The sequence below is a fragment of the Pongo pygmaeus genome, chromosome 2 (assembly GCF_028885625.2).
Source record: "Pongo pygmaeus isolate AG05252 chromosome 2, NHGRI_mPonPyg2-v2.0_pri, whole genome shotgun sequence".
Lineage (NCBI taxonomy): Eukaryota > Metazoa > Chordata > Mammalia > Primates > Hominidae > Pongo > Pongo pygmaeus.
In genome coordinates, this window is record NC_085930.1 from 79,988,566 (window position 1) to 80,010,782 (window position 22,217).

General features: G+C 41.2%; 1 protein-coding gene across 5 annotated transcripts in view; it reads left to right on the plus strand.

Annotated features, from left to right (window-relative positions):
- The window catches only part of PDZRN3 (PDZ domain containing ring finger 3), a 247,725-nt gene that overhangs the window by 214,127 nt on the left and 11,381 nt on the right, over positions 1–22,217 (plus strand). For all 5 annotated transcript variants that reach the window (XM_054481287.2, XM_063661834.1, XM_054481290.2 and 2 more), the window contains 2 exons: positions 11,586–11,833; positions 14,964–15,051. In XM_054481287.2, the coding sequence (XP_054337262.1) occupies positions 11,586–11,833; positions 14,964–15,051 (336 nt within the window). The remainder of the gene's footprint in view (positions 1–11,585; positions 11,834–14,963; positions 15,052–22,217) is intronic.

Genomic DNA, 22,217 nt, shown 5'->3' on the forward strand with positions numbered 1-22,217 from the left:
TTTTTTTTTTTTTTTGGTGATGGAAGTACCTAAAATCTACTCTTTTGGCAAATTTCCAGTATGTAACACACTATTATTAGCCATAGTTAATACTAAAAAAAATGAAAAAAGGTAACTATAACATGATGGGTATGTTAATTTGCTTGACTGTAGTAATCACTTCATTACACATATGTACAGGTGTTCCTTAACTTACAATGGAGTTACATCTTAAACCCATTTTAAGTCAAAAATGCATTTAATATTTCTAACCTACTGAATATTGTAGCTTATCCTAGCCTCCCTTAAATATGTTCAGAACACTTACATTAGCTACAGTTGTGCAAAATCATTAAATGCAATAATAAAATTTTGAATATCTCATGTAATTTATTTAATACTGTACTGAATGTGAAAAATAGAAGGGTTATGTGGATACTGAAAGTGCAGTTTCTATTAAATATGTATCTCTTTCACTGTAAAGGTGAAAGATCATAAGTCAAACCATTATCAATTGGGGATCATCTGTATATCAAAATATGCTGTACACCTTAAATATAAACAATAAAAAAATATATTTTTTAAAAACAAAGTCCAACCTGAAGCCTCCAAGGGTCAGCATAGCCTGCCCTTGCTTCCAGGCTTAACGCATGATAGTCTGCACCCCACTCACGTGCACCAGCAGCCTGTCAGTTGTACCAGGTTTTCTCCTACCACAGGACCTTTGCACATGCCTTTCCCTCTCTGGAGTACTCTCTCCTCTCTTCCTCCCCACTTAAATCCTGCCCTTTCTTTGGATTGGTGCTCTACACCTCTTCCTCAGAGGACCTCCCTCTCCCTGCCAGGTTTTCTTTCCTTCTCTCAGTAGTGGGATTCCTAGCATCCTTCTCCTTCACCAGACTGTCAACTTCCTAGGGGCAGCTTCCATTTCTAGTCTTGCCCACCACTATATTGGCAGCCCCAGGCAGTGTGCTGAGCATGGAGTCATTCGCAATCATTATTTGACCAATAAACAAATGAATGAGCTATTGAATGTACAGTGCCAAGCATAGTGCATGGTATGTAGAAAATAACTCGGAAGTGTTAAGCATTGCTAGAGATTCAAAGAAGCAAAAGATGATTCCTGCAATAAAGTGGCTTTAGTCTTTGAAGAATATTTCAAATGCATGCCATACTCTTTAGTTTATTGCTGGTGTGGAATTATTTTTAAATGCTGTCTAGGAAATTGGAGGCATTTGAGAAGATCTGTTATAATTTATTTAGATGTTGATTATGGACAAGCCAACTAATGATTACTGTTATAGGAAAACAAAAGAAAAAGTAGCCCATTCTATCAACATTCACTGGTAGTTTTATATTCATACTGGCACCAGGCTCTTTTCAACTGAGTTGTTTTGTTTTGAACCACTAAAACCACGGTTTAATATAAACAGCATTTTCTTCCAAGGATCCTATCACAATCAATTTAATGAAAGTTTTTCCACATGGTCTGTAAACTGCAAGATGAACTAGTTGGCTATGCAGGAGCCAAAATTAATTTTGATCAAAGTGATACACATCATAATTTTATTTCTTTGGATAGAAAACAAAAAAAAAAGAACAAAAAAGATGCCAAACCACTCTTTGTAGGTTACACTAAAATTCTGAAACACAAATCCACAAGAGCCAGGAAATTCTATTTACAGTGAATCAACTTTAGCTTTGATTTTTCCTGGCATTCATTGGTTTGTTACCTGACTTTTGTGTTTAAGGAATTTTCATACTCTTGTAATAAGAGGAACAAATAAAGTATAGGACATTAAGTCCAATAAGCATTTTTCAAAATTTGCTTTCTAAGATTCAGGCGCTTCAAAAAATGTGTGATGTTGCTTGTTTTCTTGCTGCTCAGAGATTTCTCTGACTCTGAGAAATGACTAACATTACTTTTGTCCTAACTGTACTATTTTTTATGCCATTCCATCCCAGGGGCTTTACGCATTGCCTATAGGATATTTGTAGGACAAACACATCTGATGAGACAACTTAGTAAGAAATGAATTGACAGAAGAAAATCAATTTCCAGTAGGTTAGTGAATATCCACAACTAGTGTTTTTCTCCATCCTGCTTGTTAAACATGATACCATTACCAAGGTGAGTTCCTGGGAAAGGTCAGTAGACTCAGCTGACTTGGTTCTCAGGGTAAAGCTCACGTGCCCTTGCCATGGCATGTACCATGAACGTTCTCCTTTGTCAAGTGTCCTTCTCACTGGAACATCACCTTCCACCTCCAGGCCGCACCTCTCCCTCTTGTTGATGACTGCCCTTTTTCACTACACCCTCACATCTTGGCATCATACAGTCACCGGTGAACACCTCAGCTTCCTTTGCTTTACAGCTCAGGTCAGGTAACAGCACTGCCAGCTGTGCTGCTCGGTGGTTAGAACACGCATTTTGAAGCCAGGCAGACCTGGGTCACATCCCCATTTCTACTTTCATAAGCTGCACAACTTTTAGGAAGCTGCTCAGCTTCTGAGGTGGTAGAGAGAACACCACCTACCTCACCAGTGACATCCTTATCTGAAGATGGGATGAAATCATGTGTGTGAAGCATTTATTGCACTGCCCGACACAGAACAAAAACCCATGTGTGGCGTTCAGTGTCATATCCTTGAAATGGCTCCTCCCACAGACATGACTGCAACATAAACTGCTTTTCATGGGTTTTCTTATGTGACTTGTTTGGAGTATGGTTTTTACTGAAATTTGGCAGCTGGACTTTTTAGGAGCCCAAACCTAGGCTAGTATTTCCCGTAAAAGATAGTGTTTACTGAGTGTGCTATGAGCCAGGCACTCTTCTAAGCTCCTTACAAGGAATCTTCACAACCCTGTTTACAGATGAGGCACAGGAGGAGGCTAGAAAATTTGTCTAAGTGTGGACAGTTATAACAACAGCTGACATTGGTCACTGTGCCAAGAGCTTTACTTTAATTACATCATTCAGGTATCACCTATGAAGCATGTACTTAAATATTCCTCATATTCTATTGAGGACACTGAGGCACACAGAGATGGAGTAATTTACCCAAAGTCACACATCTGATAAATGGCAGAGCACAGACTTAGACCCCAATGTGTCTCACCCTAGAGCCCCAGTGATGCCCACTCTCACCCGGTGTTACTGAGCCTTGCTCACCACTTTATCAATACATGGCACATTGATTCTGCAAATCAATGAGGATAATAAGTAGCTAACCTTCATTGAGCACTCGGTATGCACTAGGCATGAACCGTAACTACTTTCTACGCAGAGCCTAATTAATTCCAGCAACAACTCTGTGAGTTAGGTCCTGCTGTTAACCCATTTTACAGAGAAGAAAACTAAGGCATCAAGAGATGAATAACCTGCTCAAGATAGCACAGCTCACAAGTGCTACAGCCTACATGAACCCCAGGCAAACAGACCCAAAGCTTTGCACCTTGACAATGGCCCTCATCAGACGTAGAACTCCTGCCTGCTCCTCTGCATCTTCATGCAGCATCCTTAGGGATCCTCTAATTTTAAATGTAAATGACTATGGTGACACAAAATAGAAAACACCATTAAACACTCTTTTTAACTCCGTGTGATAACAATTTCGTTGATGGAGGACTCTTCCTGTCCTTTCCTCTGATGACTAGAAGCTTGAGAGTAGAAATTTTATTGTAGCCAGCCCTCTAGACTCTGATGAAAACAGTTAACAAATTCGAGTTTATTCAAGGTATTTATGAGACCAATATGAAGTTTACACCAGGGAGAGGAAATGGCATAATAAAATGGCTTTCATAAAGGCTTCGGGCATGATGCTTGCAAAAACCTAACCACACCTTCCTCCTTCAATTTGTGGCTGTATTTGCCTTTACAGCAGGAGATAATGCCAATGGATCATTAAATGCAATAACATTGACATGTAAAAAAGAAGCATGTCATCTTCTATATTCTGAACTTAGAGCATGCCTCTCCCAATTCAAGGTGAAAGCCACCAGCATCTTAAATGAAATGTCTGCAGATGCGCAGATGCCCTCTGTGTCTCTCGTTTTTGTCTGTGAAACAGTGATAGTAGCTGTACTTCCCTTGTGTGAGGATTACATGAGTAAATGTAGGTAGAGTGCATAGAATAGTGTCTGGCACAGAGGAAGTGTTGTACCACTATTGGGTTTATCATGATTAAAGTGTCAAAAGCTCCAGCATTTTATTTGAAGTATTCTGGACACTCATATATAAAAAGGTGAGCAATGAAGCACGGAGTGGCTGATAGCGACTTTCATGGACTGTTCAACCGGGAAGTGCTCTGGGAGACACCCTTTTCAAGCCCTTTTGCTATAGAGGGAGCTGAGTCACCCAGCAGCCCCTTCTATGTGTCCAGGGCTGAAATGCAGGAGTCTGGAGGCCAGATCATCACCTGCTGCCACTATGGTGGACTCCCGACCTAGTGACAGCCAGAAGCAGGACCATCACCAGCCCTTACGAGCACTTCTGCATGATTTAGAGGAAGGCTTCTCTTCCTCTGGAGGGACATGGCCTCTAGCCTACTGCCCTACTTGCCACCTTGCCTTTGCTCACACCTCAGTCTACACATCCCTAAGCAGGGGTACTACAGAGAAGTTCTAAAACAGAGACAGACAGAGAATCAGTTATCCAAGAAAAGCCACTTTGCATGTTGTGATTTTCTGTGAGGTCTATAAACTTGGTATTTCTTGTCTCTTTCCTCTCTGTGTCATTTTTCACTTGAAATGGCCCCACCTTGTCACTTACAATGCAGAGACCAGAGCCACTTGGTTATTTGCAAACACTCCAAGACCTTTCTGGACCTCATTTTTTCATTCTCGACAAAGCAGAGGATACTGTCCTTGATACTATTTTTATCCTATCAAGAAATGGTCTAGAATAAGCTTAAGAGCAAAAACACTTCTCATTAAATACGTGTGTACTTTTTACTGGAGAAGACCCTCAAGTTCCAAAGAACTTAGGAGATATAGAAGATAGGGAGATTTGGCTGTAGAAACAGCTTGTTGCCAAGTACTTGCCATTGGCTTTCCTATAATATCTGGAGTTGCTGCTTCAAGTTATCACCTGTAAGGTGATGCAAAAATGTACGTGTTAATTTTTCGATTCATACTGGTTCAGATATACTGTAGTTCAATGGACATTTGGATGCCATTGCTTGAAATGAGATTTCATGTGATGATACCAAGGTTTCCAAAGGATATTAAGGTGGGATTGGTATCTGAAAAGAAAGTATTTTATAATATTTTGAAAGTATTTATAATATTTTTAAAAAGTATTTACTTTTTAAAAAGTAAGTACATGTATGTTTTTAACCTCTAAGACTCATCTATTTTACTAATCAGAGGCTGATAGCCAGATGTATTCTACATTTAAAAAACAGTAAAGGATTTTAAAACGTGAGACACGTCAGTTAGACACAAAGAAGACTTTTCTAACAAGGAAATTACCCAGGCTATAAATTTATCTGTGCAGGATGCTTGAAATGGAGTAAAGAGGGGATCCGATGGTTGTAAAAATACCAAATCTAGGGAAATAACATCAGGATGCATTTAGAAAATACCATGGACAAACTGCTGAGGTCCCAACTAGAACCCAACACACCCACACATAGAAACTGACAGCTGTGGCAGTGCCGTCTACAGATCTCCATCTCTGAAGTGAAGTACTTTCCTCAGAAACACATTAATTTGAACACCATTCATTCCTGAAACTCACATTTCTTCTTAACTGCCATAATACCTGCATTTTAGGTAAGTTGCCTTCCCTTCTCCAAGCCCTAGAGGAGACTATAAATTTGAAATAAATTAAGACAGACAGGAGTTGCCTAAATGAAAAAAAGATTTTTTTTTATCCAACCTAAATCAGGGCTTGAAACCTTTTACTTTTCAGTATATAGTTTATTAGTTTGAAAACACAGGTGTGATATTTTACAGAATGAAATCACTGCCCCTGTATTTAATTAAATGAACCCTATAAAAGTTGGATTTTAGCCAGGGGCATAATCTATACTAGGCTGAATTTAAAATTGCATTTGTACTTTATATGAGGTCATTTGCACGTGTAATAGAAATAGAGGTGACTGATATGCTGAACCTCAGAAACCAAATGTCCCCCATAAATAGGTACTTAGTTTCTAATTTGGAGAGAGTATAGTATGCCTTTTCTAAATACTACATTATAAAATATCCTGAACTGCTTACGATTAAGTTGTAGAAAACTTTGAAGGCTCTCTGGGACTCTGTGTTTTGAAAGGTGCTACTGTATGACAATAGTTTAACCCATGGTATTTCTAAGTAGACCGTGAAAACCAAGCTTCTCTCTGGTTTATGGGCCCGGCTAGCATTCCATCATGTGTAGTCTGAGTCACTCGATGTCTTGGTGAAACGCCACCCATAATGCATTCATCTTTCCATTTCTTAAGTGATTCCCATGTGTTGTAGCTTCATTTTTCCTCCAAGAACTTCTTTCAGTGACATTCCGTCAGCCAAGAAGGGAACTGGTCTTACCAAATGAGCTCAGTAAATTCTTGCTGAATGAGTGAATGACTGAAAGATAGACAGATGGGTTGTCAGTGAAATTTACCTCCCAAATGGAAAGCTCGCCAGCTTTCTGTTAGTTCTCAGGACCAACTAGAAAAGACAGCTACAAGTACCTCCTAGGAAGAGCAACAGCAATGTTATTCCGGCCCAAATTGAACCCAGAAGGAGTGGTCCTATGCCCTCAGCATAATTGTCTGTCTTGTCTCAGGAGACCTTATGCTAAAGGACCTCTTTAAGGTCTCTTAGTGTCATGTCATATTTGCAGCAGTGATGTTTGCCTTGAGACTAACTGATTGGATTTTTGCCATAATTGCACCTAAGTCCCAGGGGACCAGCCAGAGCCTTAGGTGAATAATTTAAGCATTTAATTTATAATAAAGATAAAGTTTGCAATCAGCATTTCTTCTTCCAAAACATTCCATTTACTTGGTTTTAAAGCTGCATAAACTATTTTAAAGGCAATCTGCTCAATTGGGCAAGTTAATGATATTGAATTTGACCGGGCCAAACGTCACTGGGTGAGCATCCCGTCTATAATCACAGCCATCATTGCCACTGTTTTGTGTAATGTAGATGCAATGCTAATCCTGAGAATAAAAGTTGTCATTCTCGGTTGACTGACGGCGTGCACCGGAGTCATCATCTCGCTAAGAGTCTCAGTGATGTGATTCCAAGATGACAGTGTAATAAGTGTTATGTGCACAAGGTAATTCAAAACAAATTTGGCTGCAAAAATGGATCCTCTAGGATAGTAAACTCCCACCTTGTCTCATCGTCTTTTAAGAGAATGTAATGATCCCTAAAATACCTTGTCAAGAAGCTCATGTGGCAGGGGTCAAGTCCTGTAAAATTTATCTGTTGCACCCCCCCTCCTCCTCCAAGAATCCCAACTCGAGGGCTGAAAATATCCATGTGCATATTGGTACCCGAGGAACACACAAGATGGGCAGGGAGCTTCTGGGAAGTCAAGAAGCCTTTCAGCATACAAATGTCTCTTAAGAACACCTCACTAGGCTGGGTTTTGCTTTGATTTATAGATTGTTTCCTCCTGGGAAAATGTGTCTCTTCTACTACAGGATCCCCATGAGCACTGGAGTCTTAGTAAATTCTTATTATTGGCATTTAGGCATTACAAGTAAGTTATCTCATCTAAACTTTATATTACCCTAAGAAGCATGATGCTATATTTATTTTGCAGATGAGGAAACTGGAACTCAGAACAGTTAAATTGCCCAAAGCCCACAGCCGGGATTCCAATGCTGGCTTCATCCCACAATTGCCGTCCCTGCACACTCCACCTCTGAGCTATAAAAAAGGAGGAGGTCATCTGGCTTGTGGAGGGGCTTATTTGAACTGTATTGGATTGAAAACTGCATGGGCTACTAAAATTGTTTTCTTGGGCACAGTTGTCAGAAATGCCTTTCTGTGGAACCTAGCTGTAGGCAGGGGGGACATTCTTGTGTGAGATGACAGGGCATTTCTCAGTCACCCCAAAGTCCCAGTTCTCCCTTTGGGGTTGCTACTGCTCTTCCCTCTGTAACCTGGGCAGTATGGATGTTGCTGTATCAATGCCGTGTAACAGTACCCAAAGCTGGACGGAATCAGAACAGCTTTCCTGCTTTTTGTAACTGAGTGTGCCTCAACACAGAGGAGCTCTTTGTAGCCAAGAATGCTTTTAGCTTTAGACTGATCCAAGCAGGTCCTTTATGCACCATTTTCTTGGTACCATTTAAACATCCACTCAATGGTACTAGCATTTCGTTTATAAAAATCTATCCAAGTAAAGCAATAGTTGCCATCACCTTGCTATAAAATTGAACTAAGATGTACTCCTAATCAGAGAAGGATTTTCACTAATTATTTTACCCACATAGAAGAATGTCTCTAGGAATGAATGAGAAAACATTTGTGCCTAATTTTATAATATATCTATGTGATATTTACACTTTTTAGGATGTTTTGGACTGTAGGTAGTTAAGATCCAAGTCAAATGACCTAAAGTATAAGGAATGTATTATTGAATATAACAAGAAGTTTGGGGATAAGAGGTTCTAAACTTGGTTAATTCACTTACTCAGTGATATTATTAGGACCACAATTCTCTCATTTTTCTACTCTGCCATCCTTAGTGTGTTAAGCTGGCCTCTGAGGCCAGTTCCCCACATGGTCCCAAGATGCTGCCACAAGTCCAAGAAGGCATGCAGATGACTTGTCTAGAGGCAAAAAAGGGCCCTCTCCTGTCTCATGTCCTAGTTTAAGGATGAACAAAACCTCAGAGCTCCCTAGCAGCTCTCTCATCCCATCCAACCAGCCAGAATTATACTGTATACCCATGTCTAAATCCATCATGAGGCAAAAGGACCAAGACCACCATGACAGGCGGGAGCCCATCAAAATCCACACCTCAAATCTCCCCCAGAGGGAAAGATATAGGATCTGGTAGAAAGGAAATAAAGAGTTCTTTTAGCAGAGAGGGAGCATTGGGGTGAGGATGGGTGCGTGCTGCCCAGGCAGCCGACATTGCCTGCTGTAGTGTTTGTAAGAATTATGTGTCTCTAAAAAGTGTAAACCCACAGGTTCCTTTCTGGACGCAACTAGAAGATGCCTGGATTCTAATTCCCCATCCTCTCCTCACTTAGCTTAGTGTTCCTCTTAACAAGAACAGGAAGTTATAAAGGAAAAATACACCATAGTAAGAAAATCCCATTCTTATTCCTTTTTGGCAAAAGGCCTGGTATTTATATACTATTAAATAGAGGAAGAACAAATTTGACACATCTTGTAGCACCCACTCGAAAATCCTAATGTCTAAATTCATTGTGGGTATAACTAACATTGGTGCAAGCCATCCCCAGGGAATACCAAGGGCAGAAGACCAGCATGACTGGGTGGTATTGACCACACCCACACCTCCTAAGGGTGCTATATGTTGCATTAATTTATTCTCAGCAACAAATTTGCTGTAGCATTGTAAATTCCTGTATTATGTGACTCTTGGTGTCACACATTTAATGAAAGATATGGCTCAAATAGTTCGGCCCCAGCATGAATTCCACAGCACCCCAAGTTGTTTTTCATCCACATCTACACCCCATTCCTTCCCATGCCAAGCCCTCAGCATTCTAGGGTCTAGGCAGGGAAGCACTTACCAAGGTCACCTGGGACAGAAAGCTAGAAAGAATTCTTTCTTTCTTATCCTTCCATTCTTTTCTCAAAGGGAGAAACATGGCAACAGTTGTAGTGTTAAACCCTGCTTTCCAAGTCCTCCAGGATGGTGGTTCAGACAGTTCCTTATTTACTGGTGCACTCAAGTCATTTTGTGACCCAGAGTTCTTTTCTGCCGAACTCCCTCATGATGTAAATAAATTACTTAAGTGGATTGAATCCAAATTATTAATAACCTCCACTGGCATGATTCATTTGGGTTTCATTACAAGGAAAGAATTCAACATCTATTTCTCAACCCAACAGTTGTTTACAATGCACTTCAACCTAAGAGTTGTTGTCCCTGCAGGGCCAGAGTGAAAGAGTTTGGGGGGAAAAAAAAGAGAAAAACAGCTTTACAATCAATACTTATGTTCTGCCTGGACAGAGGGAAACTGAAGTGCTCTGAGGATAGACCTAATTGTCAGCATGCTTTGAAGTCCAAGATACTAAGGGAGGAAAATGTATATATGCCAAATAGGAAAAGGCTGTGGTTCAGTGTTCATTATGACATTTATAAATACATGCTAAAAACATGCACATTGCAAGAGTGGACCATTAATCTAAGAGATTTAAACTCAGGAATTGCTATGAGGAGTGACTTCAGTGGGTCAGTGTTCTCCAGAAAAGCTTTGAGAAGCTGAGCAACTTCTGCAGCCATGTGTCCTGTGGAATGTGATTCCTATACCATCATTTTACATTTGCTTTTTAAAAACCAACCAAACCACTTGAGGAATACTATAATATTAAAATATTGTGGAGCCTGAAACATTTTATGCAGTCCAGTCATAAGCTGTTACCAGACTTTCTGCACATAACTACTTGAACATAGTTCCTTTGTTTTATGGAGGAAGGGAAAAGAGAGGATAAATTAAATCATTGGACTTCCGTCTAACTTGGAATGACTTTGATTTTTAGAAAGAAGACTCTGATTTCTATTTCATCTTATGTCAGCTGTTCTAAAGATAGCTGGGTTGAGTGAGTTTTGATTGTACCATTGGGGAGAATCCTGGACACAGCGTCCAGCGTTCTGAGCCAGCATAAACTAGTAAGGTCCTCTCATGAGGTTTGAGGCTGTAGGGAGGGAGACGATCTTGCTTTCAGTCCTGCCACCTTCACGGGACTATGATGAGAGAACTATTGAGAGGTATCTTCAGTTAAGTCATGCAGCAGACAGTCGTCACTAAATAAGTGCAGGCTTTGAGGATGCAGTAATAGCAAAGCACTGCACACAGTGGGAAACAAAACAGCAATTAAGCCAGTGGTCACTTCCCCCAAACGCTGGCCATTTGAGTTCCTTCTCCATAATACTTGCCATATGCCACTATAGCCTGAACTGTCATTTACTTAATATTTTCAATGGACTTTTTAAAGAGTGAAAGGATTACTATTAAAAGGAAACTTCATATTACTTCCATGAAGGGAAGACTGGTATCATCTGACACAAACTGGAAAAATACACACTATTAAAACATAACAATGTAATGAATTTCTAGTTAGCTATTATTGCCTGATAAAGGCTCGGAGCCTGAGGCTGGCCTTTTCTTTCACAGGCAAGATTAGCAAGTGATGAAATTGTGTTAAAGACATTCCACGGGGAAGCCAAGCCTTCCAGCTGTGAGATTTATTATTGGATGCCAAATCTGAATACCTCCAAACTCACTCTTTCCACCAGGCATTCTTCGGGAAACCTAAACATAGAGAATTGAAGTTCTCTGACACCACCACCTGCTTCTTTCTTGTAGCTGCTTACACATGAAAGCAGCCAATCTATGTATTTGTCCTTCCATTTTCTGCTTCATTCTAACCTTGTCCCACCCTAAATATTTTTCCACAGGTCAACGGCAAAGACTTATCCAGAGCAACTCATGACCAGGCTGTGGAAGCTTTCAAGACAGCCAAGGAGCCCATAGTGGTGCAGGTGTTGAGAAGAACACCAAGGACCAAAATGTTCACGCCTCCATCAGAGTCGCAGCTGGTAGACACAGGAACCCAAACCGACATCACCTTTGAACATATCATGGCCCTCACTAAGATGTCCTCTCCCAGCCCACCTGTGCTGGATCCCTATCTCTTGCCAGAGGAGTAAGTAACCTAATCTTGAACCCCTAATGCGTTAAGAAGTATTTCCAAGTTGGTTTTTTTCTCTTCTATGTGGCGAAAAAAATTAATGCACCCTTTAATTTTCCTCCAAGTTGCCCGTGTTTAACTTTATTGTTTATAGAGGCAATAAATCGAATCCTGCTCAAAACCGCTCCGACATATTAATTACTTTATTATAACCCTGGAGCGGACTTATTCAAATTATATCCTAACAACAGAATTACTTACAAATGTTGTAAAAGTTGTTTCAGAATAAAATGTAATCACCCCAAATGGTAATTTGAAGATCCTGCAGTTATTACTAGAGGGAATGTTGATCATTCTTTTAAATAGACAACAAAGTAAGTTGTATGTGTCAAGAGAGCCCTGGAGGTTGTGCCTTCTGCTTTCTTGGGTCTCATTTCAAGCCTGGATCCATGTAATAAGCCCACACATGCCTCATCTAAGTACTGCATCAACCAATTAAATAACAGCTGCAACTCAGCACGCCACATGGATTTCTTTACACACACCTCTTCTCTCAACTTATTTCTGCCAGCGATAAAGAGTCCTTCAGAGGCTTCAAGTCAGACAAACCTGATGCTCAAAGTGATTTCTAGTTGCGGAACTTGGGTAACTTACTTTGTTTTGTGGGGCTGTATTTTTCCTATATTAAAATGGGGATAACAGCATCAGTCTCTTATCATTGAAGGATTAAATGAAACAATGTGGGAAGTGCTCACGGGGCATATGGTAAGCACTCAGTAAATGGTAGCAGCGATCACCATTAATTTACTGGGTGATGTAAAATAGTCAGGAAAAAATGAAGAGCAAGACACTTTCTGTGATAGACTGCTGGCCTCCAAGGTGTCCAGTTCGACATAGCTTTTAACATAGCTTTTCGAGGCCAGGCGCGGTGGCTCAAGCCTGTAATCCCAACACTTCGGGAGGCCGAGGCAGGCGGATCACAAGTTCAAGAGATTGAGACCATCCTGGTTAACATGGTGAAACCCTGTCTCTACTAAAAATACAAAAAACAATTAGCCAGGTGTGGTGGCAGTCACCTGTAATCCCAGCTACTCGGGAGGCTGAGGCAGGAGAATGGCGTGTACCCGGGAGGCGGAGCTTGCGGTGAGCCGAGATTGCGCCACTGCACTCCAGCCTGGGCAACAGAGCGAGACTCCGTCTCAAAAAAAAAAAAAAAAAGCTTTTCATGTGTGACTTTGCACATCTGAGGACACAGCCTCTCCAGCTGATGTTAGGGTCACCCCTGTGTTTTCTCATCTCAGCTCCATCTCGGATCAGATCATTGACTTGATACATTATTTCAAAGGGCATTTTCACCTCTTACAGGAAAATCCACTGGGTAATACCTGTTGGATTCCTACTAGTAACTCAGTAGCTGGAGTGAGCACATGTTTCCTGTGGTTCAGTCAAGTTCTGGATAAAGGCTTGCCCTTCATCCCTTCGTCTTAGTGGCTAGCTGTCATTGGAACCCAGGGCTAATTCCCCAGGCTTGACAGAGTAGGTTTGGCGGCAGCTGGTAGCATAAAGACAGAGGACAGGGCATCCGTCTCACATTCACTCACAGTGTGCACATGTGCAAAGAACTATTATCTCCTTTATTTCTCATGACTGTCCCTTTATACAGATGAGGAACTGCAAACTCACCAGGTTCCACTGAGGTGATGGAAAGGCAGGTCAGTCAGACCCCGACTCCCAACTCTGAACCACAGTACCCTGTAGTGGCCCATTCGATCCTCTGGAACAACTGGCTGATTCACTAAGTATGATTATCCAAACCATTTATCTGACGTTATAGACCAAACTGCCTCACATTATTGATGAGGCCTTTAAGGCTACTTCTGACTCTTAAATGTTGACCTGTCACAGTGATGGGCCTTTTAGAAGCTAAACCTGTAATTTCCTCTTAAGTCTAGTTAACATGACATGACTTATCCCCTGGGGGCGACTTGAGAAATGTCAGAAGAGTCCAGAGGTCAGGCCTCTTCAGGTTCTGGCTGCAAGGTCAGACAACAGCAAGAGCGTGTGTCGGGACTGAATGGGGAATGTTAAGTTGATGCTTGAAAGCCCAGACCTTCAACAGTATCCTCAGTACTAAAAGCCCTTTAAGTGCAGGCAGTATATTTGCCTGATAGGTCCAGAAAATTGAAAGCCAGCCCTTGTTTGAATGGCCACTCATGTCTGATCTGTTGTTTCAAAACTAAGTGCCTGAGAGGGAAGACTAGAGCCCATTGATTGCTGTGCTGACCTTTGAGAACGTGAAGGTTTGGGTCCCCAGCCAACAATCAGAGGCTGAAGCTTTGCATCTGGCACCGTGGACTGTTAAGCTCCTTTCAAAGCCACTGATGGAGTATGTTATGATTCCCACTGCCTTTGCTCCTTGAGGTTCCATTAATGACGTTTCCAAAGATGTCGTGAGTTCTGTGGACTGTGTTTTGCATATGTTGTCCTAGGGAAACATAAGCTTCCAGTCTCCTAGCAGAATGAATGTGTGTGTACTCATTATATGTAAACATATACACACAGATGCACTTAGGCCTACATGTTTGTACGTGCATTTCAACCATGTAAGTGCATACTGTACGTTTGTGATATCAAACATATTATTGTGGGTAACATTCAAAAAGACACGGTCCTAGGTAACAGCGGAACAGTTTCAGTCTCAGCCTTTTGAACTGATGTCAGAGGCCAGCACATATCTTAGACTGTTGCCTGGGCTCGAGCCTAGTTCTCTGCAGAGATAAAATCTAACAATGAAGCAATAAGCAGTAAAATATTGCCCTGTTTCCTGCATAGAGATGGAGTTAGAAATTAGTCACGCTGAATCACGTGACTGGCAGGCTCCGGGATGGGCTCTACAAACAACAAAGCCCATCAGGCCGGCACTTTGCATCTTAAGTCCTTCAGGAGGAAATGGACTAAAGGCAAATGGTAAAATTAGGATGATGGAGGTCCTGACTGTGCTGAGAGCCCCATCCAGAGGGAAGTGAGTCATGAAAGGGCCTACACCCTGGGAATTGCTACTGTGCCACTGGCCTGACAATGGGCGTAAGAGAAACAGATACTGACAATGGCAGCAGGGCTGTAAAGATGTTGCATCTCTTTTCAGGCATCCCTCAGCCCATGAATACTACGATCCAAATGACTACATTGGAGACATCCATCAGGAGATGGACAGGGAGGAGTTGGAGCTGGAGGTATGAAGAACGTCCTTGTCTCATTTTTAGGAGTCATTATTAAGAACACAGAATGCCTAATAAGTTCTCTATAAGCATAAATTAGTTTACGGATGCCAATGGAAAATAACAAAAGCAGAACCACTTTTACTCATGCCCTTTGAAAGGCACAGCTGAGATTCTTCTTCCCTCCTTGGAAACAGAGCTTAATAATCAAGTCCCAAAAGCAGAAATGTAAACTTTTTTTTATTTGAATCACTTAAAAGATAGGACAGTAAATCGTGTTGTCAACCTTTGAATCCACATAATCCATACATTCTTATAACTAACATAAGCCTCCTCACCTTCCTCCCTTTTATGTCATCACCACTCTTTACTCAAAGGCAGATGGCTCAAGAGTAGGTGGATAAATTACTTGAGTGAATGCTAGCCCGCCCCAACAAAAGGGTTTGTTCACTGCTTCACTTGCTTCAAGTTTGATATAGAAGAAATTAAACAAGTCCGTAACTCTTCTTAAGTGTTATTTGAGGCCACACAGGAGTAAAGATTCAAGATGCTACATAATGTCAAATAGGTCTCTGTTAAGGTTTAAAATATTTAGAGGACACCAGGTTGCCAACAGAGTTCTACTTCCCATTTTCCTTTTAATAAGGGTGACAGAAAATACAGAAAACACTAACTTGTATAATATATTTATATTTTGGGGGAAACACTTTTATATTTCAATGGGGTTTCAAAAAATATAACAGCATTTTTGAAAGCTGATTTTATGGAATAAGGTAAAAAGACACCTGATGTTGACAGGTAAGCCCTTGGGTACCATCAAAAGGTCACCCAGGAAAAATCGAACATTTTATCCAATTTCATGGCTAACTGTTGTGTAATCTATGCTGTCCTACCAATACTTCTGAAGTTGAATTGTTTAGTGGCAGTAGGTTTTGTGCAAGGACAGAAGCAGTCGAATAGTAGAAAACAGCTGTGTTCCTCAAAGTTACCAAGAGTTCTCATTCCAAGACAGAAGTTAAAAATCAATAAATGTGTGCAAACGATGACTTAACTGACGGTTAGCCAGATACAGTCAAATCAAAGGACTTGTTGCCAGTGGCATGACTGACTCTATGCAAGTTTTCAAAAATTTAAAATTTTCCCTAAATGCACCTGGTCTAAACAGGAATGGCTACTATTCTCACTATAAAAACTTGACTGTTTCTGCTTGCTGTCAGCCACTTACCAAAGCACTTGCCATTTAACAATTGCTCCAGGAAATGTAGTTTTGTCATTTTCAAAAATCAGGATTCTGCCTCTTATTTAGTGTCCTATCACCCCAGCTTCAGGGCTGTTTGGTGAAGCAGCCGTGACTCCTTCAGGACACTTGTTCCTTAATTTGTTAATGTATGTTCCTTCCAAAGGGGGTTCATAATGAAATACATTTGGGAAATGCCAGACTGAAGAAAACTAAACAGATTTCTTGGAGGACTTCTGAGAATCTTGACTATCTAACTAGAATCCCCTGGGGGAGTGGGCAGAATTTCCCCCACCTCTCTGGCCGAGTTCCTGTTTATATTTCCTCAGTCTACAGTTCTCTGGAACACTGTTGGAGAAACACTGCTCTCCAAACAGAGGGCTATTTCATAATCTTTATGGGACGACACTGCTTTTTGATGATGTAATTGTGGCAAAGTAGAGTTCTTTTAAAAAGCTGTAAAGTGTTTCAGAAGCTAGAGTTATGAAGGTAGTAGAGACTTTGCAGTCTTTGGTATTTAGTTAAACTTGACTTTATAGCAGTGGGTTCTTTAGCTCTTTTTTTAGTTTCTAATACCTTTGAGAATCTGATGGAACCTACAGCCCCCCTCTGGAAAAATGCTTCTGTCTGTGAGAGCTTGCATATGGTTTCAGGAGATTCACTGAGCCCCCACAGTATCTGCCCAATTTGGGCCATTCTGCCTTACAGTTTTTTCTTATTTTCTTATATCTGAATATCACCAGAACTCTTATGTACTTTCTATTTCTCTTTAACTCGACTCAACTTATTTAAACTACGGTAATTTTATTTTAAAGGAAACACTATACCACTGCCTCAAGCAGAAAGTCAGCATCCATTGCCTTAAATAGAAAATCCCATACAATTAAATACAGTGGACACAAGCCAGTGTTATTAAATCCTGGTGCTCAATAAGGGTGCCTGCTGAGGGTTGGGAGCCTGGGGCCACTACATCCTGCCTTTTCTCTAAGGAGATTAGCTAGTATTAAAGAAGTGTTAAGACTAGCCCAAACTGAGTCTTTCTCCTCAAAGCATGAAGCACCTGAGAGCATCCTGCTTTCAGCAGGAGGGAGCCACTCAGAAACTGTTCTCTAGAACCCTGTTGTTCAAAGTCTGGTAGGAGGACCAGCAGCCTGGCTGGTCAAAGTAGAGTTCTCACCTAGGAGATGTGGGCACTGCAGAAACTTGGCCCCCCAGATCTTCAGAATCAGAATCTGCACTTTAACAAGGTCCCTAGGTACCTCGGTGCCCATTAAAGCCAGGGGACCCTTGACCTACAGGCCACAGGCCCAGATAAAGCAGCCCAAGCTATCATTTCCTCTTCTTCTCTTGAGTCACACCAGCGAGGCTTTGGTGGTGCCTTTCATTCACTGCAGTGTTGAGATGTGCCCCCAAGTCACGAATATTGTCCACACTGTCCATGCAGTGTAACATTATCAGGGCCTAGGAATGACTGAGCCCCTCGCAGGCATGTGACACTGTGTTCCTAAGACTGCTTCTCTCTTTTCATGAATAAAAGCAGACACAACGCAGGTGTTTAGAAAACTAGTCTTGTATTAATATTTTAAGCTAGACCTTGGATGCCATCAGACTTTATATTCGTGTTTATTTTCAATTCTGTTCATTTTACTGTCTCTTACATTAAATATACTGTTTGGCCCTAGAAATGCAAAATCAGGAAGTCACCACTCTGCCTGCCCTTAAAGAGCTCACCAGCCATTAGGACCATTAGACATTAGCTTTTCATTTCTTCTTAAACAGCCAGAATAAGGGCATTCTCCATCTCTAGCCCCTTTGAACGGTTACCCTAGAGTACTGTGAGTCCATAGCAGCCAGGAAGTCTTGCTTTAACATTTTGTCCACAGCAACTCAGATGTCACCAGGTCATTTCTCTTACCTAAGTACCTTCTCATAAAGTGAACCTGGCAGTTTCGGACAGATGTCATCCTCAGTTCTGTGGTTGTGATGGCTCAGGCCTCCTAGGCTAGGAACATATCAGCTAAGGCCCACTGCAGCCACTCACCAGAAGGGTCTCTCCACTAGAGAACAGTAGCTGTGCCTCCAGCATTGCTCTGTTTCAGAGGTGTGTCTCTCTGGTCAGTCAGTTCGAGAAGGTTAATTAATAAACCCCACATGCTGAGAAGTGAGTTTCCTAAAGTGGGCCCAGTTTTCAGGGAGACTGGCACATGCCTGTCATCCCTGCTTCTACACGAGATTTCTTAGAACAGTCGCAGTCTGCCTTCTAGATTCCATCCTGTTTTGTCTTAACTCTTGGGTTCAATTTTAGAAAAATCAGGCTGTTATTTAAGTAAGGGGCCAAGCTCAACAGACCACTTATCATCTAAATTGAATTGGACTAAAGTCAGCGCCTTCCAAAGAACAACTAGTTCCGTGGATATTATATACGAGGAAAATATGTATGAGTGTGTTGAGATATTATTAAAGCAAATGCACAGAGAAAAACAGGTGTTCTGGCCAGACACAGCGGCTCACACCTGTAATCCCAGCACTTTGGGAGGCCGAGGTGGGTGGATCACAAGGTCAGGAGTTTGAGACCAGCCTGGCCAACATGGTGAAACCCCATCTCTACTAAAAATACAAAAATTAGCCAGGCATGGTGGCATGCACCTGTAATCCCAGCTACTCAGGAGGCTGAGGCAGGAGAATTGCTTAAACCCAGGAAGAGGAGGTTGCAGTGAGCCAAGATTGTGCCACCGCACTCCAGCCTGGGCAACACAGCAAGACTCTGTCTCAAAAAAAAAAAAAAAAAAAGAAAAGAAGAAAGAAATAACAGAAAAACAGATGTTCTCCCTTTTAAAGTACACAAAATGATCATATTTAGGTAAGTGTCAAATCCCTATTATGAGACTTCTTAGAGTTAAAGGGATTACACCCAAGTGTACCCTAGGGTTGAACAGACAAATAATTACCCATAAATTTTCAGGCACTGAACACCTGCTCTACATCATCCTGTAGGCAATTAAGAAAGAAAATACATGCCCAAAGAAGGCTTTTTCTTTTTTCTATTGTTTTAATTTCCCAGGCGATTCATCAGTAGCATCCTATGTAGGCTGCGCAACTGCTGTCACGGTATTGTATTCTCAGGATGTAATTCTGAGACCAGAAAGGAAAGGAAAACTACAATTTCAATAGGAGACTAAAAGGCTCTCCAAACCTGGTTTTATAGAGGAAGCTAAGTATATCAGAAGGGAACCAAGATTGACCTGGAGATTATGCAGGATGCCCCAGCCAGTCTAGAATTTTTTTCTTTAGCCTTTGAGGCACAGGACAAGGAAGAGATCCTTAGGGAACCTTTCCTGGTCAGCCCCATCCTGGATTGAATTGGCTTTCTCATTACTTTTCCAGTGTAATCAGGGTCTTTGCCATTTTTTGTACTACGCCTGCAAACCAGGACCTATCTCGGCCTGCGTGGCACTGCCCCAGATCGTTACATGCCTCAATCTTTTCCCCAAATGTCACCTCCCCAGAGGACCTTCCCTGGCTACTCTCTGAAGCACCCCTATGCCACCAGTACCATTATTTACTTTTTTTTTTTTTTTTTTTTTGAGACTGCATCTTGCTCTGTTGTCCAGGCTGGAGTGCAGTGGTGCAGTCTTGGCTCACCGCAGCCTCTGCCTCCTAAGTTCAAGCAATTCACCTGCCTCAGCTTCCCAAGTAGCTGGGATTACAGGCATGTGCCACCATACCTAGCTAATTTTTGTATTTTTAGTAGAGACAGGGTTTTGCCTTGTCGGCCAGGCTGGTCTCAAACTCCTGAGCTCAAGTGATCTGTCTGCATTGGCCTCCCAAAGTGCTGGGATTACAGGTATGAGCCACTGCACCCAGCCCATTATTAACTTCTTGTCTTTCTTCGCCACTAGAATACAAGCTCCCTGAGAGCTGGACTCTTGTCTAACTCATTTACTGTGTATTCCTTTTGCCTAGACCATGTCTGGCATATAGTAGGCACCCAGGAAATATTTTTTGAAAGAAGGAATAAAATGCCTTGTTACCCTATCTCAAACATAAGGTCCTTGAGGGAAAATGCAGTCTTTAGAAATACTTCTATATCCCACATAGCACCATGACTAGATACAGAAACTGTTGAGATAACTTAAATGTGCACAGCAACCTGGACCAGTAAGTTGAAGAGTTATGCTTTAGTGGCCAGTCTTCCTGGAGGTGGATAAAGCATTGAAATTAGTCTTTGAGATCCCCTTTGATTAAAGTAGCTGATGCTGAAACAGAGAGTTTGAATCAACAAGGTGGAATGGCCCTCTTAATACTCTTAATTGGAATATCGTTTCAATTTCATCTGAAATGTCAGGCTTAACTGTTCATTTTTATCAACAGTCCATCTAGACCAGTAAGCAACAAGATACCAGTAACAGGGGTAGCTGTAATCCAGATAATGCTACTGCATTATTCATACCAGTTTGATTAATAGTCTTCTTTGAAATCTTATCTCCATCACAGACAGATAACATATTGATAACTTCTGTGCTTTCAGCAATATGCTCAATTGTGTAAAACTAGATGAGAGTCAAAAACTAGATGAGAGTCACACAGAAATGCTGAGAACTTACAAACCACCCAGTAAGTTTGAGGAATTTTACTTTCCACTGAGCCCCAAAATATTGTATCTTGTTTTAAAACCACAGAATGGCTGAGTAAGTTTGTCGAAGTTCAATGACTTGCTCAAGAAAACCTCCCTCATTAAAGATGTAGCCAAACTGGTTTTTCATTTGATCATCCTGCCTTGGACTCTCAAGCTCATTCATTCAATTTTATTGAGCACCTACTGTGCACAGCATACAAGTCTAGACACTGCTTTCATTGCACAATTCATTATTAAGCTACTATTGCCTTACTGTAATCTTTATAAGAAAACAAGGTAAACCATAAATCCATACAGATCCAGAGGCAATACCAGCTCTTACACTGTTGTTTTTCAAGAGCTTTTGAAGGCCTATTATGGATCACTCTGTGCTTAACTGTCAGCAACCAGATTCTTCTCTGTGATGTTGAACCATCCCTTGAAAATTAAATGACCAAGGCTAAGTGGTATCCTGTGCCTTCTAAATGAAGCTTTTTCTAGCTTTTGTTTAGAGTTCCTAAGAAGGGCCAGATAAGGCAAGGAAATATTATAGCCCACACCATCCTGTCTCACGTCAATGTCAAGTAAATACATAGAGTAAGCTCCAGAATACCCTTTGCTTTTTCATTATTGGAAATGTGCTTCACCAGCATTTGTTCATCCAATATCACTCATCCTTTGGTAACACAGACCACTTCTAAGATAGAAAACTGCTCCTGGAGTGCTGCCCTTGAAGTAGAACACTGCCATTCTTATGTCTGTTTTAAAGATCCAACTGAGAATGTGACTGTCCCCATGACGGTTTGTCCTGAGAGGATTTGTGATGGGAGTTAAAGGCTAAACGCAGCGTTGGGCTCTACGCCATTCTGCTATTGTGAGGGAGCATGTGTTCTAAAATGAACACTAACTGGGAACAGAACTATTAATTGGACCCTCTTCTCTCCCAAATGTCAAACAGCATTTATGGAGAATCGATTACTAATTTACTAAACACAGGTGAGGTTAGTGGCAACGTATAAAAAGTGTGTAAGGAAGGAAGCATAAGTGGTTCTTGATTCAGATGAAAATATCTTAAAGCAATAAATGTTTTGAATATCTTCTGTTGCAGCCTGAAACCTTGTTCTAAGTTTTCTCCCTGATTTAAAAAAAAAAAAAAAGTCATAAAGATTTGTTGGAGGAATTGACAGATTCAGAAGGAAAAATGTACAGAAAAATCATGATTAGCAACATGAACAATGTCAGCTACTCTATAGCTTAATAGTCCTCCAAATCTCTGTCAATCAAAATACTGACAAAAGATAGAACAGAAATGCTTTTCAGGTTAGGTTT